Here is a 17707-nt window from a genome sequence, read left to right as displayed (position 1 = left end):
TTCAGCAGCGGACCTACATTTTCCCTAGCCTTCCTTTTGCTCCTGATATACTTGAAGAAGCCTTTCTTGTTGTCTTTGACCTGCCTGGTGAGATTTGCTTCCAAGTGGAGCTTGGCCTTCCTCACAACATCCCTACATACTCTAACAGCCTCCTTGTATTCTTCCCATGTGGTCTGTCCCTTTTTCCACATTACATAAACATCCTTCTTCCACCTGAGTTTTGACTGTTGCACTGCAATCTATCACGGCTTTTTACATCATATTACTGGGGAATACATATACCTAATACATATCCAGACTGACATGTTATATACAGGTGTAAGGTATTAGTGTTACTACCTATGAAAAACAGGTACAAAAATGTAAGATTGTTTCTGCTTTTGACTATTGCTGTGCATGGGAAAAAGTAGGGTTTTTTTACTGTCATTGTGGAAATCAGACAGTGTTTTCATCACCCAAAGAGGAATTAGGTAAAGGCTCAGAAAGTAAAGCCACCAATTGGCTAGTTGCAGTGCTTAAAAATTAACAGAGCCCATAATAGCTTTCTTATGGCAAGGGTTTGTGATCTTTCACAAGTGATGCACCATATTACACTGTTCTTTCTAAAATTAATGTGGAGCTTCGCAGGACCCAAGAAAGTAATGTTGGCAGAGCCAAAAGCTGAGAACCAGCTGCCTCCTTCAGGTGACAGCCTCAAGATGGCTGGTCCCTCCATGTCTGATCTGCAGCCAGTCTTGCTACATGTCATCTGAAATCTCTTGCCTTAGAATTTTTTGCACCTGCTTAGGATGCTGCTGACTTGTCCTTAAGCAACTCCAGCGAGTGTTGCAATACTCAGGTCTTCCATAAACAGTTGTGGAGAAGGAGTTGGGCCCTTTGAGTCTACCATTTGCTTCTGTTGCCTGTATGAAATGTCAGAAGAGACTGAGGAAGCTGTAAAGCACAACAACAAGTTGTGTAATTAGTTGCCTGATTTTTGACTCCCGTTATTTGTGTTCTGTTTGAAACAGAAAACAACTGCCAGTCTCCTCCCAAAGAAAATGGATTTTGTAATTACAAGAATTTTATTGGTGTATATGAAACCTATTTTCCTTACATAACCAGAAAAAAAAAAATCTACATTCTTGGCATGCTCATAAAAATTAAATAAGGAGGGGTATTGAAATTATGATGGAAAGTTCAACTTGAAATCAGGTGAATTTTTTAAAAATTTCTTTTACAACTTGTACACATGCTGCAGTGGGTGCTTGTCAAGTTTTTCTCCTCTGTTTCCATTTTAAGAAACGATGCTGTGGTGTTACAAAAGGCCTGGGCTACTTTAACCTAAGTGGAATCTAATAAAAGCTTCCACTCAGCAAAGGACACTTTAATATCCTTTTAAAAATCAAATCTGAAGCAGTTGTTTGTAGATATAAGCTGGAATGAATAAGGAGGGCTCATCTGATATTTCTTTTCCCCTGACTTTCTGTCTGCTGGTCAGAAAAATGACTATGTTCACAAGTGCCTGTTTTGAATAGCTGTCTGGAGGCCTGGCTTTGTAGTACGGAACTGGATTTGAGCCACACTTGCTCTGCTTGCATGTCAGCTTGGTTCATCTAGATGGAAAGAAAAGCCTTGAGCTGCTGAGATGACACAGAGTGTGCTGTGAATGACTAGTTCAGAGCAGTTCTGAGCTGGGGACTGGCTTTTTCCTCCTGACTCTGGCTCCTCCCTCGGTGTTGGAGGATTGGAGTGAAGGTGGGTGAGCCTTTCATTTTGGAAACAGTGCTGGGATAATGGTTTTAGCACGGAGTTGGAACATTTTGAGAAAAGTGTTGTCAAGCCATTATTCATACCAAACTTCAGAAGTTGAATGAACAAAGTGACTGATGTGTTTGGGAGAAAGCAGAATTGCCTCAACAGGTAATTGATGCTAGTGACTAACTTGAATACATGCATGCACCAAGTGCATTTGCACTTGGGCTGACTGGAGGGAAGACTGTGCAAACCAATGGTGATGGTGATACTTTCTGAAAGGAGTTGAGCTTACATAGATACAAGGATAACATATTGGTTGTATGTTTCTCCATCACCGACAGTGGTATATTTGAGTGTAATTGTTGACTAGGTTGCTTTTTTTTGCTACATGGAGCAGGTGTTGGATTCATCTGTCCAATGTAGTAGTTATCCTGGACTCCCTACTCAGTGGAAACTTAAGGAAGGTGTCTTAGAAAGAGATCATATATCATGGAATATACATCAGACCCTCCAGTCTCTCCACTGACTGTAAAGGCAGCCTAGTTTCTAAGCATGCAGAATCCATTCAGGATTTTGCTTTGAAATCTAACCTGACAAGCATGTCCTTGCTGCTAAACTGAAAATTTATTGTTTGCATGCACTGAAGATATTTTCTACTGGCAAAATTTTCCCATTCTAGAGGCAGCAAAGCACAGGTAGAACATTATTTTTTTTGAGAGAACTTCTTATGAAATATTTCTTTTCCTCAAAACTCATGTTATGTCACACAGGTTCGGAAGTACATAGGGCTTTTACAAAATTTAGCATTCAAACCCATTCTGCTTCAACGTAATACCATAATAGGAATTAATTAGGTGGATTTTTTTGGGAGAAGTGTGGTTTTTTGTTAATTTTTCTTAAAGAAGAATCCCTGCTGAACAGTATTGAATTCTTGTATCAAGATAACTGTCTTCACTTAGGATGTTTTATGCAGTTAAATTCTCTGAGTCACTGAGCTATTTTGTGCTTTTGTACAATTTCTCCTTTCAGCACACTATTAAGCTGTATTATTTCCTCTACTGACTGTTTGCAAACAAATACCTGTTTGTGTATGGAAAGTCCATAGCCACCTGTTATGTTGTTTCAACTGGGAAGTAAAGAGCAATGCTGAGCAGGAAATAAGTGGCAAATGTAAGAGTTTATTAGTGATGGGGAGGTGGGGGGGTGGTATTTGAGGATGCAGTGTTACCAGCCAGTTTGTAAACGTGACGCAACTGAGGTTTTCGACACACAGGTAGTGCTTTGTGCAGTCAGAATACTCCAGGAAGGAAAACAACTGTGTTGTAGCAATAAGAACTCCAAATTTAGCATTCACAGACATTGTTCAGGGTCCTTTAATTTTGTTGTCTCTGGCTCTGCTTACTTTAGGATAATTAAGGAACATGTCAAGGCCCCTTTCCTTTGGTTATTAGATTCATTTACGTTCAGCTTTGTTTTTTCTTGAAAGAGGCTGGAGGAGCTATAGAAACCTTGGAACAGTGAAGCTCAGTAATCTTGTAAAAATGTTGCTATGGCATTCCTTAGATTTCCAGTGATATTGCTTTGAATATAAATGGGATAAGAATTGATCAACAAGGGCACTTACCATTTGTCTAGATGATGTGGGTCTTGCTCTTCTTCATTTCTGAGTATTGCTGAAAACATGGCTCCCCTTGCAGAAGCATGGAAATATGTTTACTAACAAAATGTGATGTTTACTATTTGCTACAGTTCTGCAAGTGAGATGCCCATTCTTCAAGTGAGAGCAAAGAAGTTTTCTTCTCATTCATATGAATTATTGCTTTTTGGAGTAGGGACCTGTTTGATAATCAGAAGAAAAGGACTCTTGTGGTGAATGTGTCCACACAAAAGCTCCAGCACCAGCTGCAGTGTAATTCCAGCTCAGCTGCCTTACTTTAGAACAAGGTAAATTCAGAACAATACTAGTCCACTTCACGGGAGGATGGAACTGAGCAAAGCTGTCTGCAAAAATGAGATACATGAGCTTGTTCTGAGGTGCATGTAGAAGAGGATAAACTGTTTCTAATATTCAGGCTGGCTAATTGAAAGTTACAGTGGTATAGTTGTATTGCACTGTATTGGTTTAGTGTCTTACTGATCTACAGATTGAAAAAGCATCTTTTTATTTGTGATTCATTTACCATAGGAATAAAGTTTATGGACTGATGTTTTATAATTATGATTACAGGGAAAGCCACTGTGTTAGAGTTACCAAAGTTCTTTCCAGGGAATGATTAGTGAGAAATTATTATCATGCTGCTTAGCCAGATTAATACAGTTCAGTCCCTTACCACTTTATGGTACTGAAGTTAGGAGATTTTTAACATTGGATAGACTGTTTACAGGGAGGATTTTGAATGCTGTTCCCACTACAATGCCACCTCCTTTATCTGAGTCTGGAAGTGATTATATAAATGGCAATAAAACATTACTGTTGAGGAATTCCATTCTAGGTCTGTGGTTTAGCTGTAATTTTGTTTTTCCTGTTGCTGAAGTTGAGGGTTAGGATTTCTCAGTATGTTCAGTGATTTGGCTGGAGGAGGAACTGTGCTCCTATGGGAACACTATGTTTCATTAGACCTAAGTTAAGCAGCACATTTGCTGCAGCTTAGCAGTGACCACTCCCACATTGGCTTGCCAGTAAATCACTTAATATCCATGCTCATCTAAGATGTTCATCTGCATTTTGAAATAGATTAATAATAGTAGTATTGATATGTTTGGTTTAGTAGTAGGATTCTTAGATTGGAGGCTAGTTCATTGCTGCAGAGTTTGATGGAAAGGAGTACATCTTGCTTGCAAATTGGCAGGAGTTTTGCTGGGGCCTGTGATGTTAGAGAAAATGTCTTTGTGGTTTTGAATGCATTTGTTTTGCTGTTGAGACTTAGTTATTCAAGACAGTTGACTCTAACCGGGGCCCCAGACAAACTGCCAACTCTGCTGCTCATGCAGGTTTCTGTCTTTTAAACTGCTCCTGTGCGTAATTTTGCTTACTTTAAAGCTAGCAGCACAGTATGACTTTAACCAAAACTTACTTCTGCCTTGTGGATGGGTAAAAAAAGCCAATGGAACTTGGAGAGAAGACAGTATCAGTTGGTAACACCCATCACACTGGTACTTCTTATAATCTAAGGAGAAACAAGCTTGCAGAACATATCTTGTGAGAAGTCTGACATGTTTTGAACACACAGAAGAACCTAGCTAACCATCAGTAAGTAGAAACCCTGCTTTTTGTCTGTCAGGACCATGTTCCATTTTTGCAGTACCTAGAGAGGTGATGAGTCATCACAGATGAGTTGATGGCGATGAGATTCCATAGGTGACAGCAAGCCAGGTGCACAAGTATGACCAGGAGCAAAAAAACTCCCTCTCACTAGGGAGTAAACTGTTATCAGGTGTCCATGCATTTTCTGTGTTAAAGACTGGAATCAGTGTCATGAGTTCATTCTGAAGAATCAGCTTCTTTAGGGCATATAAATGCTATTGGTCTCTCAAGAACATTCCTGGTTCCATGTATATAAGGAACACTGAGATTTCTTTTGGTGTGGCTCAACTCAACTCAAACATCCATTCTGTTGTTAAATGGAATTATTTATTTCCTGACTTATTATTTTCTGCTATGAAACATACATTTTCCCAGACATCAAATATCTTTGACAAGGTCGTCATTGTAATGAGAAACTCTGGAAGGGAGAAACAGTAGGTGTGAAAATCAAGTTTAAAGTAGTCACAAAAGTGTTGTTTAAACTGTTTTACCTCCTCACCTTTATGGACTTATTTGCAGCATGTCTCAAAGGTTGTCAGGAAATGCAAGTCTATGTAACGTAAATTTATTTTAGTGAGCTTTGCAGGACCTTCGCGGAACTTAAAATTGGCAAGCTGTTTGTTGAATGTAGACAGGGGTTTGATCTTTGGGTGGAAAACACTAACTTGATGCATTTGCAGGGGAATGAAGTGAGACGAAAGCAAGGTGTAATGAGTGCCACCTCTATTTTGTGTCTGACTTCCGGTATTGTGGTGTGGTTCACTTGCTGTGCAATGCTCCAGAAGCTTTATCTTCTCAAAGCCTGTTGTTAGAGCGCTGTTGAAGCATGTCAGGGAGCTGATCTGGCTTGTGTGCTGAGGCTTGCTTTTTGTGGAAACAAAGGGAGAGAGGACGTGGATAACTGTGAAGAACTAGTTTGTAACTGAGGTCCCCCTAACCTGGGAACTGTGGTGCTGTCTTCAGTAACATAAATGAAACTGAAATTTATATCAAAGCTCTCTGGAGCTTTATCATGTATTTATTGTGTACTCTCTTGGAGTAGAGCTTCTTGCGTGTGCTCAGGACTGAGGTATGGGATGTCTTTAATACTTTGAATTCAATATGGTAGTTCATATATTCCTTATTTGCAACTGAGCAGCTCAGGTTTCAGTCACTCATTAATCTCTTTCAGGCTGTTGCAATTTTGTGTGTTTTCTGAGATAATTGCTCAATTGTAACTTTTTTTTTTTTTTTTCTGTCCCTGAGTTCAGTATGGACAGCATTTTCCTTTCCTGTGTATGTCAGTCAAATGCAGAGCAAAAAGTTCATGGCATCCTTCCATTCTCCTATGTCAGGTTCTGGTGTACCTGGTGCTTTGTTGTCCAAATAATCCCCAAAGACTGAGCTTTTCTCTGAAAAACAGGCCACTTTCTGGCCTGTTTTCCTAAGGAATTAAGTCATATGTAGGCATATTGTTTGTGTGTGTGTGTGTGTGTAGCTCAAACAGTAGAGGTTTCACAAGGATAGTGTTGTTAAGTACCATAGCTGCAGGATAAAAATTGGAGTCATTGTAAGCAGTGTGGGTTGTATCCTGAGCCCAGCAGTCCCAGGCTCTATTCCTGATTCTGCCATGAACTACTCTGCTGTGGGAAAATTGTGATTCCATATTATGGTTGAGGTTTCTCATCTAGAAAACAATGAGGATGTTTGCTTCCTTTGCAAATCAATGAATGAAAGGTATTAGTTAGATGACACATAGGCCATATTAGCTTTTTTTTTTTGCCTGTATCCATTGGTAAAAACCACAAACCACTAAAATGTTTGCATATACAAGTCAGTGTCTGGAATAGCAGTCTTGCACCTTCTTTTTGTGTTACCATCCCTTATTTAGAAATCAGTTGTTCTATTTTAGCTAGCATTTCATAACAGCCCTCTGATTTTGAAACCAAAACTATACAGTCATCCATGCTGGCTTTGTTTATTCATTTTTCAGTGGTCTCTCACTGTCACTGCAGGGGTACTTACATGTGTGAGTTTTTGAAGTACAGATGTTGCAAAGTGATATGGAAAATATGACACATTTTTCTGGCTCTTTTATAGCATAAATTGTAAAGGGAAGGTTTGCTTTGCTTTGCTTAAGCCGCTACCTACAGTTTGAGCACCACAGCAAACAAGATTGAGAATGGGAAACAGATACAGCTACTGTGGCTTCATTTTAACACCTGAAAGACAATAAATCAAAGAACACAGGGATTGTTATGTACTTGGGAAGTTTCTGAGCATCTAAATTGGGTGCCAACTATTTGTATATGACACATGTGGTCCATCTTACGGTAGTCGTTAGAGACCATATAGTCTTATTACACAGTAATTTTGTGAGGTTGGACAATGCTACTTTAGCCTCATTTTACAGAGGGACAAATAAGGAACAGAGTTGTCAAACTGATGAGCACATATAGACTGGGCTGGCCATACCTCTTCTTCATGAGCATCTGCAGAGCAAACCACCACAGTTTCTTGTGGTCCTCCAGCATCATGCTGTACAGCGTGATGATTCAGAAACCAGTCCATGAAGAGTGCATGTTGTGGTGCTGGAAGAGGAATACAGCGGAGTGTAGAAACCTTGTAATCTGTGCCAAGTTAAACTGGCCTTGCTTTTTGGCTACATGACCTGAATTCCCAAATAGTTTTTGAATGGTTGCAGCTGAAATTCAGCTGCAGAAAATTCACTAGTCACCAAACAAACAGGAAAGAAAGAGGATTTATATATACCTCCCAGAGAACTCATGTGTGCCCTGTTATCTATTTTCTGCTGGCACAATTATGCACAATTTCAGGGGCTTTTAGTGACTGTCTTTAGGGATTTCACTAGTTTTAAAAACCTGTTGGTAAACATTTGTTGTAGATCTCATAATGGCTTGTGCCCCTCCAGACCCACACTACACACTTAAGCTCTGCTCATAAAATTATGCGCAAAATATTAAACAAATATGTCTCAAACAATCCTTCACAGAAGACAGAAGAAAACAGGAAAAGTGAGAAAATACACTGGAATTACTGTTATCTTCATCAGCTATAATGTCACAGTTTTCTAAAATGAAAGGTACAGTATAGTAAAAAGGTACATTTTTAATTAGTCCTCTTTCTTCTCCACATATAGTCTCATTCTTTTTCCAAGCTTTTTTCTCAAGGTTTGGGAATTGGAGGTGTCTTTTTTAGCTCTCAGCACTAAAGTCTGTTTTAAAAATTTCTCTGGTTTCTTTTGACTTTTGGTGAATAAAAAATAGCTCTTCTTTCCTCTTTGCCTTTCTCTCTGTTTCCCATCAAATGTCAGTGTTACTACAATAGCTGCTGGTGTTGGACCAGGGCAGAGAGCAGGCATCAGACTTCCTAAAATAGTACTGAATCCCTGAGTCCTGTTCGCACTGTTACATGTTAACATCACTCTGAACTGAGATAGCGGGGTTTCCGCTGCAGACATGGCGACATCTGTTTACCAAGGAACTTGTTAACAAGCAGCCCTACTATGTCTGATGAGCTTACACAGAAATGAGCTGCGGTTGTAACTGTGGTTGCTGCACTATCATCAAAGCTGTAATTCAAGTCAACTTTAGAAACTGAGCTGTGATGATTTAAAAGCAAGGAGTTACAGATGACCCTATTCTTAGGATTAAGAAATGTACAATTTTAAGCCAGAAATGCAAAGTGTCTATATGTGTGTTAATTAACATAGCAACTTAATATCTGTTGTGTCAAACTGGTGGAAGGGATTTGCCTCAGTTTCGGCAACTTAGAGGGGAATTCATGTTCACCACTTAAATAGCACGTGTTTCTTCATTGCTACTCTGAAAGTTAGCTCCAGAAGGATTTATTTGGCAAAGTTAACCTTCTTCATTTGAGTCTTTGTCCCTGATGAGTTCATGATTAAATAATGTATTCTGACATAATTCATTGTTCATGCGATACCATAGTAAATAATGGTTTAGACAAACTATATTGAAGCCACATCTCTTGAGCCAGATCACTGCATAGAGCAGAGTAACACTGAAATGTTGTAATCATCTCTAAGGAGCAAAACAAACTGTTATCTGGAAGACACAATATATGAATGAACCTTTACAAGCCAGACATTTGCGGAGCATTTCAGTATTTGGATTGCAGGGTGCCAGTTCCATGTGCTGGTCTTGCAGCCTGCATTTTCGTGTGCCCTCTCCAGAACATTCCCTGTATCTCTGTTTCTCTCTCAACTGGAGAGGTGGGAATTTTTGAGGTGGCTGACAGCCTCTGAGACCCAGCACAGACTTTTCTTCAGTATATTAAATACACCTTTTTCCACACATTTTCACTGATGGGAATGGCTACTTTAGGAATTGTGGTACATATAAGAAGTTGGATACATTTGCTTCATTTTTTGTGGGATTTGCCTTTGCTTGCTCTTCTGATTTCTGTCTTAATTCAAGGGAGTTTTGGAACTGGCTCCTGTAGACTTGATATAGTGATGGCTTCAGAGAACACCTCCCTTCTGAACTGGTGTTCCCCCAAAATGGGCTGAGTTTGTGACAGAGTAATCATTAAAATATAATTCAGGAATGATGGAAGGCAAAGCCCACTTGCTAATAGAAGCCTCTGGCTTAGTAAAATTCCAGTGCTACTGAATTTCAGATCTTTATAACATAACACTGTGTGTCAGGCTGGATTTCCCTCCTTCTACATTTGCTTAATGTAGTAGTTTTTGTTGCTTATCAGAGGTGGCTGTTGGGTATATAAACTATTTGCTTACATCTACAGTTGCTCTTTATATTTTCTTGCCGTATCTTTAGGAAATTAATAACAATTTAGTAATAGTTGTGCATTTTAAGGTTCTCAGTTAGGTTTATTCAAACATTTTTCATTTTTCAGACAGCTGTTGATGTGAAGCCAAGGGTGGTGATCTGTAGTTAGTTCAGAGGACACCACAATGTATTTATTATTTTCAACCTAAGTGAGTAATTCTGTCACAGTGCCTATTATTTACTAACATGAGAGTGAACTAAATAATGTTGTCATTAAACCAGCAAGGGTTTTTTTGCCTTCCCTCCCCCCCATATTCATTTGCTTCCTTATGTTTTGTAGTGCATTATTTTCTTCTGGCTGAATTTTATGTTGGAGAGGTACAACAACAGATCGGATCTGATTAGGGTGGAAGAAGTGTGTCTGTGGGAATACTCCTCTTGGCAGAAGATACAGGGTTAAAGAAATGGTGAGATACAGCCACAAGTATGATTGGAGAGATGTTGAATGAAAAAAGCTCAAAAAGATTCCACTGTATTTGTAGGCTCGTAGCTGATTATAAAACTAAAGTTTGACTTTTAATGTGATAGTAAAATCTCAGGAGATAATAGTCCTAAAGTTTGAATGATTATTTGAGGTTCATCCAGACTATTACACCCGGTTGTACAAAATCTGGCTGCATTTCACACAAGAATAGGCTTGCTTTTTTTTTTGTGAGGTACTTCCTGCCTCCACTTCATCTGGAAATGCTGTAAAAAGAGCCTTTCTCATCACATGATATTTATAATTATTATGTCTGCATTTCTCGTTCCAGACTGGGTAGAGGTTGCAAGGATGATCATTCACTTTGAACTCTAATTTAATACATGACTGTGTATAAAGAAATTTCTTGGTTGAACCATATGGGGGAAAAAAAGTTTTAAACCATCTTTATTAAAGTACATTATATAACTTGTACTATCCTGAAACAGCTCCTCTAGATTCCAGTCCAAGATCGTAGAACAGCAGAAGGAGCAAGTGTCCCTGGAATATATATTAACTGATTTACATCAAGACTCATTTACTCTAGAGAGAATATTCCCTGTATTTTCCAGATACTTAATGAACTCAAAATAACAAAAAATAACTCATAATGTACATACTCTGCTATGCCCCTCTATGATTTTATCACTAAGTGTGAAACAGACTTATGTAAAACGGGACAGTGAAAGTGCAGTGATTTATTTATTTATTTATTTATTTTTAATTTATGACCCTCTCATTAAGCAATGACTGAACATCCTTGACTGCATGTGTGCAGAGTGTCTCTGGAGTAGTCTATCCATGAGTTCTGGAGAGGTGGCAAAATTCTGTTACTGGAACTGCTGCTGGGTCTACTGGCTGCAGCCAGTGAATGTCTTCAAAAGTTTGTCTTCAGTAATATGACATATAGGACTCTGCTTTTTGAGAATTGTTTGGGATTTTTTGGAAGAACAATTTTTCTTCAGAAAGTTCTCATTTGTTGAAACTCTTAATGAAACAAGTGATTTGTTTTCTTGGAGGAGGGAGTTGTATTTTTTCATGTATTTGTAAACCAGACGTCTCTGCAGTTTTTTTTGTGCATTGTTATTGTGGAAAAGAGCAATAATTTATCACATTCCTTCCTGTAGGAAACCATGGTTGAGATTCAAGCCCCCACTTATACTGAACAGTGCCTGAGTGGTAGGCAACTGAGTACCCTGAGATGGGTGAGGCATTCAGCTGTCTAAATAGTTTGAATGGACACTCCATGAAGCACTGTCCCATTAAGGCAAATGTGTGCATTAGTATTCCTAATAATAACTGCCTGTTGTCCAGGTTCTTGGTAAATATCTATAAATGTGTTTTCTCATGAGTAAAATAACTCACAAAATAAAACTTTACACACTTTTTAGAAAAACTAACCACATGATTGTTATTATCTGTCTTGGTGGAAACATAAGTACTGGAGAAAACATGTTTGTGCTCTGAAAGTATTATTCTAGAATATTGAAAATTGTCTTTCAAGACAAATGTGTCACAGCTCAGAGATTGCTCCAAAGATGAATTAAGTATTTTTCATGTTCTCTGAAAGTATTTTCAACAATATGCCATATGACCATCTGGATAAACACACAATACAGTGGGTGAGCAGTTCGCTGATGGGCTGGGCTCAAAGGGTTCTAGTAAATGGGGTTTTATTGGGCTGGCAAACAGTCACTAGCAGGTTCTGCAGGGATCCGTCCTAGAGCCAGCACTCTTCAATGTCTTTATAAATGACTTAGACTCAGGACTTGAGAGAATACTAAGTAAGTTTGCCAATGACACAGAATTGGGAGGAGCTGTTGACACTCTTGAGGGCAGAGAGGCCCTGCAGAGGGATCTGGACAAATTGGAGAACTGTGCAATCATCAATCGCGTGAAGTTCAACACGGCTAAGTGTCTGATTTTGCACCTGGGACATGGCAACCCTGACTGTACACACAGACTGGGGGTGAGATGCTGGGAAGCGGCTCCTTGGAGAAGGATCTGGGGGTTCTGGTCCATGGCAAGTTGAACATGAGCCAGCAGTGTGCTCTGGCAGCCAAGATGGGCAACTGTGTCCTGGGTGCATCCAGCACAGCATTGCCAGCCGGGCGAGAGAGGTGATTGTCCTGCTCTGCTCTGCACTGGTGCGGCCTCACCTGTGGCACTGTGTGCAGTTCTGGGTGCCACAGGATAAAAAGAATATAAAGCTACTGGAGAGTGTCCAGAAGAGGGCCACAAAGTTGGTGAAGGGTTTGGAGGGGAAGTGGTATGAGAAACAACTAAAGTTACTTGGTTTGTTCAGCCTGGAGGAGACTGAGACCTCATGGTGGCTACAGCTTCCTCACAAGGGGAGAAGGAGGGTCAGGTGCTGATCTCTTCTCTCTGGTGACCAATGATAGAACCTGAGGGAATGGCAGGAAGATGTGCCAGGGGAGGTTTAGGTTGGACATGAAGAAAAGGTTCTTCACCCAGAGGGTGCTGGAGCACTGGAACAGGCTCCCCAGGGAGGTGTCACGGCCCCAAGCCTGACCGTGTTCGAGAAGAGACTGGACAGCACCCTCAGACACATGGCATGAACTGTGGAGTTGTCATATGCAGGGACAGGAGTTGGACTTGATGATCCTTGTCTGTCCTTTCCAACTCAGGATATTCTGTGGTTCTATAACGAAGTAGGTGGTTCCTCAGTAAAACGTAAAATGATTCTCCTGAGCTTATCAGGAGAAAGCATGTATTTATATGAATTTTGGTGCTTAGAATATGCTTAGTTTTTTGGTTTTGGTACTGGTCTCCTGAACAGAGTTGAAACTCATAGATGCATTAATTCTTCAGGCCTGTTCAGAAAGCTTGTGTCCTTGCTCCCAGTGAATTTACCTTTTCTGATTATTAGCTAACCATGGTCCTTGTAGCTAACCTGAAAGAGATGAAAATGTGACTGAGCACAGAGAATAATCTTTCCGTACCTCTTTATAATATGAGAGGTGAAGGAGCTTGTGCTTCTGTACTGTGCTCCCATTACTTGTTCTGGGAGTAAGTAGAAAATGTCATTTCTTATTCCTTCCTTTCACAAAGCGTGTAATTTTTATGCATTTGTGTTGAAGTACCTCCAGTCACAGGCTAGGGCATCTTTGTGATAGTAATTTTATTATACAGAATGAAAAGGTTTCCTACTCTAGCGTTTACCATTTGATTAAAGAGAATTATGTAAGGCATAAGAAAATTAAGCATAGGAGAATTGAATTGGAATTAAATAACTATTAACCCCTACCTCTCTCTTAAAAAAGCCCAACAATTTGCAAATGAATTGATCAATTGCAAAATGCCTGTGCCATATTAATGAGTTGCTCCGTTCCTAGGCAGCTGTTACCTTGTACCATGCAGAGGACTTTTATTACATGAACTTTCTGTTGCTGTGCATAAACTCTAAATTGCTAAGTTACATAAATATTTAACTGAATTGAACTATACTGGCAGACATGTAATTGTCAATTAGCTGAGGCTTGTTTATCCACCTTCTCACAATTGTGTGAAAAAGCAGTTATTGTGCAGGTAGCTTTTTTTTTTCTTGAGGGAAAGGGTATTAAGGGAAAATTGTAAGGAATTCAAACTATTAAGACAACATTTTTATTCTAGCTTGGCTCTTAGGGATTCAGGCTTTCCAATACAACATAATTCCCTAATTAGTTTTATCTGGCCTTTTGTCAACTTTTAACCAGATTTTTCTAACTGTGTTGTACTTGAAATGCAAAATGAGTGGAAATGTTTTTGTTTACACCATCTAACATTTATGAAAAAAAATCTACATAATTCTTGCAAGAACACTGGACTTCCTATAGGATTTTACACCTAGGAAAAACAGAAAAAAAGAAAGGTTTTATATAATTACTTTTACATGAAGTCTGCTCAGGTTGTTGTTTTTTGTCATTCTCCATGAAGAGATGGGCGAACTGAGGTGGCTGTGGCAGCAGGGAGCTGAAGCAACCATTGATGGGAACAGCTTGCTCACCAGAGCATGGCCTAGAGCAGGGCTGGAGCGGAGTCTGATGCTCTCTGAAGCCCTGCCTGGTGTCTGTGCCAGAGGACACTGACCTGTCTGGGCAACTGGATGCTAGCTCCACTGTCTCTGCATTGTAGTCCGTTTAAACCTTGTGGGCGTGCCTTTAGATGTATTATTCTTCAGGTCCTCAGGGACTGTCGCTCCCATATTCAGCTAGACATCTTCAGCTTCTAATTTAGTCCAAGGACACAAAGAATGGATGCTACTAGGTCATATGGAAGAATGACCCTAGTAAAATAACAAACACTAAGATTTCTATTTTATTTTTAACTTATTTCCTGTTGTTTCCCTGTAGCTGCTGACATTGTTACAAAAGTTTCCTTTCTAGCTGCTTTGCTTAAAATATACATACATTGTGCATATGTGCATCTGTGTGCCAGAGTATCTGGGTGTGGACTTGTCAGATCATTCAGTGTATTTGGTTATGAATAAAGCAGCATCAGCTCAGACTCCTTGAGGACTGTGAGGAGGTTGCAGAAGGACTTTTGTGTGAAGCCTTTTCTTCTTCTGTGAACACAGCCCTGAGAACATAGATGCTCAGCAGCAGCCTGTGTTCTCAACCTGTGTGCTTGTAGCATGGGCAGGCAGACATTTCCTCTGAAAGGCAGGCAATAGACAGTGGACTTCAGTCTTGACCCAGACACTGAATATCTTTCCTCTACTACTTCACAGCAAAGGATTGAGTCAGCATTAGTCACCTGTAGTACTTAATATCAGAATGAGTCATTCATCAGGAGTTACTGTATTTATATGTACTGAAAAGGAAGGAAAGGCCTTTAGCTACTAGTGCAGGATGCTGTTCCTTGGGGTGTCATGTGGTTTCTTGCTCTCTCATCTCTATATTTAATTTACCTTTGAAGTGAGTTTATTGAGTCACACAGGACTGAAAAAAATATTTAAAAATGCATCAGATAATAATTCGGCTTCCTTATGTCTTATCCTATTCAGGTACTGACCAGACATTCTTCGTCTTCTTAATTTCTGATCTCCTCCCCCATGCTCCATTCACTTCCTGAGTTTCCTTGGCTTATGATAACACCACAAAACCCATACAATTACTCATTTAGGCTTTTATTTTTCCTTTTTTTTTTTTTTTTTTTCCTGCCGGGTGGCCAATTCTCATAAATATAAGTTTTACTTGGACAGGCAAATTTCGGCACATGCTGTGTTGAAGTGTTAGGAATTACAGGGGGTTTCCAGTCTTTCATGAGCATTGTGAACATGTGTAATTAGGATTTTTTTTTTCCTGCTGGCCATTTGCTGGAGACAAGAAGATAAAGATTGTCAAAAGCTAACTTTCTGTGTATTTATTTTACCATTATCTTCTTGCTGCCTGACGGTACAACAGAGTTTAAATTGTTACACAATACTGAATGTTGTGGCTCAGTCCCAGAGTCACATCATCGTTTTTGCCAGAACATCATACCCAATGATGGACGAGGTATGAATTATCCATCTTTTGCTCAGAATGTCTTGTTCTTGGCACATTTGTGTGTATGTTTTTTAAAGACAGCGTAGATGTCTCTAGTGAGGAAGTTCTTATTCTACTTAAGTGGCATTAGGAGGTCCTGGCTGTAGTAACAGCATCCAAAATACTGGGTTTTGACCACCATCCATCCACGATTTCAGTATTTCACATGAAGTCTCTCAGTTGTATGAGTATGTGTGAGTCAGTTCTCCTGGCTCCTGGGCAGGATTTGGTACCCACAGCCTCCATTAAAGGTCCTTCAGCAGAGTATCTACATTATAGACCCACTCTTATAGATTCTGTATGGCTTTCTCTAAGTGTAGTATGCATGTGTTCTATTTAAACTTCTCTTCATTTTCTTCTCCTAGGTATTATGACAACTTTACTCAGTGTACAGAACATGAAGCCAAGAATGCGAGTTGCTTTTGGCCAAATCCCCTCACAGAAGGCTTTATTACTGGAATTCATAAACAGTTTTTTTCAAACTGTACTTCAGAAAAGGTTCACTGGGAAGATCCACCAGATGAAATTCTCATAACTCTCATCTTGATCCCAGTCATGTTGACATGTGCCATGATAACCTTGGTAGTATGGTGCAGCAAGAGAAGTGATATCCTGGTGTAAGTTGTTCCTCTGGACTTTCTTTTTCTCCATTTCCTTCTTCCAAAAACTCTTAAGAAAGGAGGATGAAGAGCGAAACTCAACATAAGTATTTCAAATCTGCTGAAATGGAACTTGTGAGATGCTGAGACAGAGACAAGGCTTCCGAGAGCAAAGACTGCCTGCTGCTGAAAGTCACTGTTTCTGAGCTTGGTCATCGACGTTGCTGGTGCAAAGCTTTCTGCTTCCATTAGGCCTCATCAGCACGGAATTCACAGGCAGCTCGTGTATGTATGCATGGTGTAACACTGACTGCGGAGGAGATGATATCTGTTGAGTTTTTGTGCAGGACACTCGAGGTTTTCGTCTGTGAACCTTGTGAATTGGATAGATGACTGGCAAAGGAACTGAACATGGATGTAACCAAGTGGCAGCTTTTCCCGGAAGCTAATAAGAAACATTATCAAGAACTTGAAGTATTGTCCTGACAAAGGAACGATTTGTGTCCAGTGACTATCTCCACAGGGAAATTATCATGCCATGTTGTAAAACAGTTCATAAAATGCCTTTAAGCATGGCTATTTGGAATTGTATGGCTTACAAACAAACTCTGGGAAGATATACAGGTTTTATGTTACAGAGCAGGAAAATGTGAGAAAAAAATGTTTGATTATAAATATACTAAGGGACTTTCATATGCCAGATTTTTAATTTTTCTTATTCTTTAATGACTATTCTAATTGACTTGTGTTCAATGTATACTCCCCGCTCTCACTTCTCTTTGTGCAAGGGATATCCTACAAATAAATATAAAGGTGTCATGCTGATTGAGGTGCCTTTCAGAGTTCAAGTTTGTACATAAATAATTCTTCATCCCATGTAGAGTGTGGAAACTAAAGTATGGACATTAAGGATTGGAACAGACACAGGAGGAAAGAGAAAAAATTCTACTCAGAAATCTTATTGTATAAAGCTATTCCTATGTAACAGTTTAAATAAATATCATATGCCCAAAGTAAAACAACTTCCATGTTTGTGTTGTACACCTTTATTTTCTGTCATTTTATAAAATGCATTTCAGTCAAATGCTCTTCTATTACAAGTGAGCAATTGCTGTTACAAGTGACTCTTTTCCATACCTTATGCACATTAAAAAAACACAGGTTGAATGGCCGAGTAATGGTGTTTCATACCTCTGCTAGTTAGATTTTTCTCCTTTAAAATCCTGGCTCAGTGTTTGAGATTTAGGTTTGTCTGTGTGTGAAGTGTT

General features: G+C 39.4%; 1 protein-coding gene across 5 annotated transcripts in view; it reads left to right on the top strand.

The window, feature by feature from the left end:
• Positions 1–17461, top strand: part of RAMP3 (receptor activity modifying protein 3) — a 65371-nt gene extending 47910 nt beyond the window's left edge. For all 5 annotated transcript variants that reach the window (XM_071804695.1, XM_065832983.2, XM_065832984.2 and 2 more), the window contains one exon: positions 16206–17461. In XM_071804695.1, coding sequence (XP_071660796.1) covers positions 16206–16461 — 256 coding nt within the window. In that variant the 3' untranslated portion in view covers positions 16462–17461. The remainder of the gene's footprint in view (positions 1–16205) is intronic.
• Positions 17462–17707: the final 246 nt, after the last annotated feature.

This window comes from Patagioenas fasciata, chromosome 2, assembly GCF_037038585.1.
Source record: "Patagioenas fasciata isolate bPatFas1 chromosome 2, bPatFas1.hap1, whole genome shotgun sequence".
In the NCBI taxonomy this organism is placed as follows: Eukaryota; Metazoa; Chordata; class Aves; order Columbiformes; family Columbidae; genus Patagioenas; species Patagioenas fasciata.
This window is presented reverse-complemented; position numbering and strand designations above follow the sequence as displayed.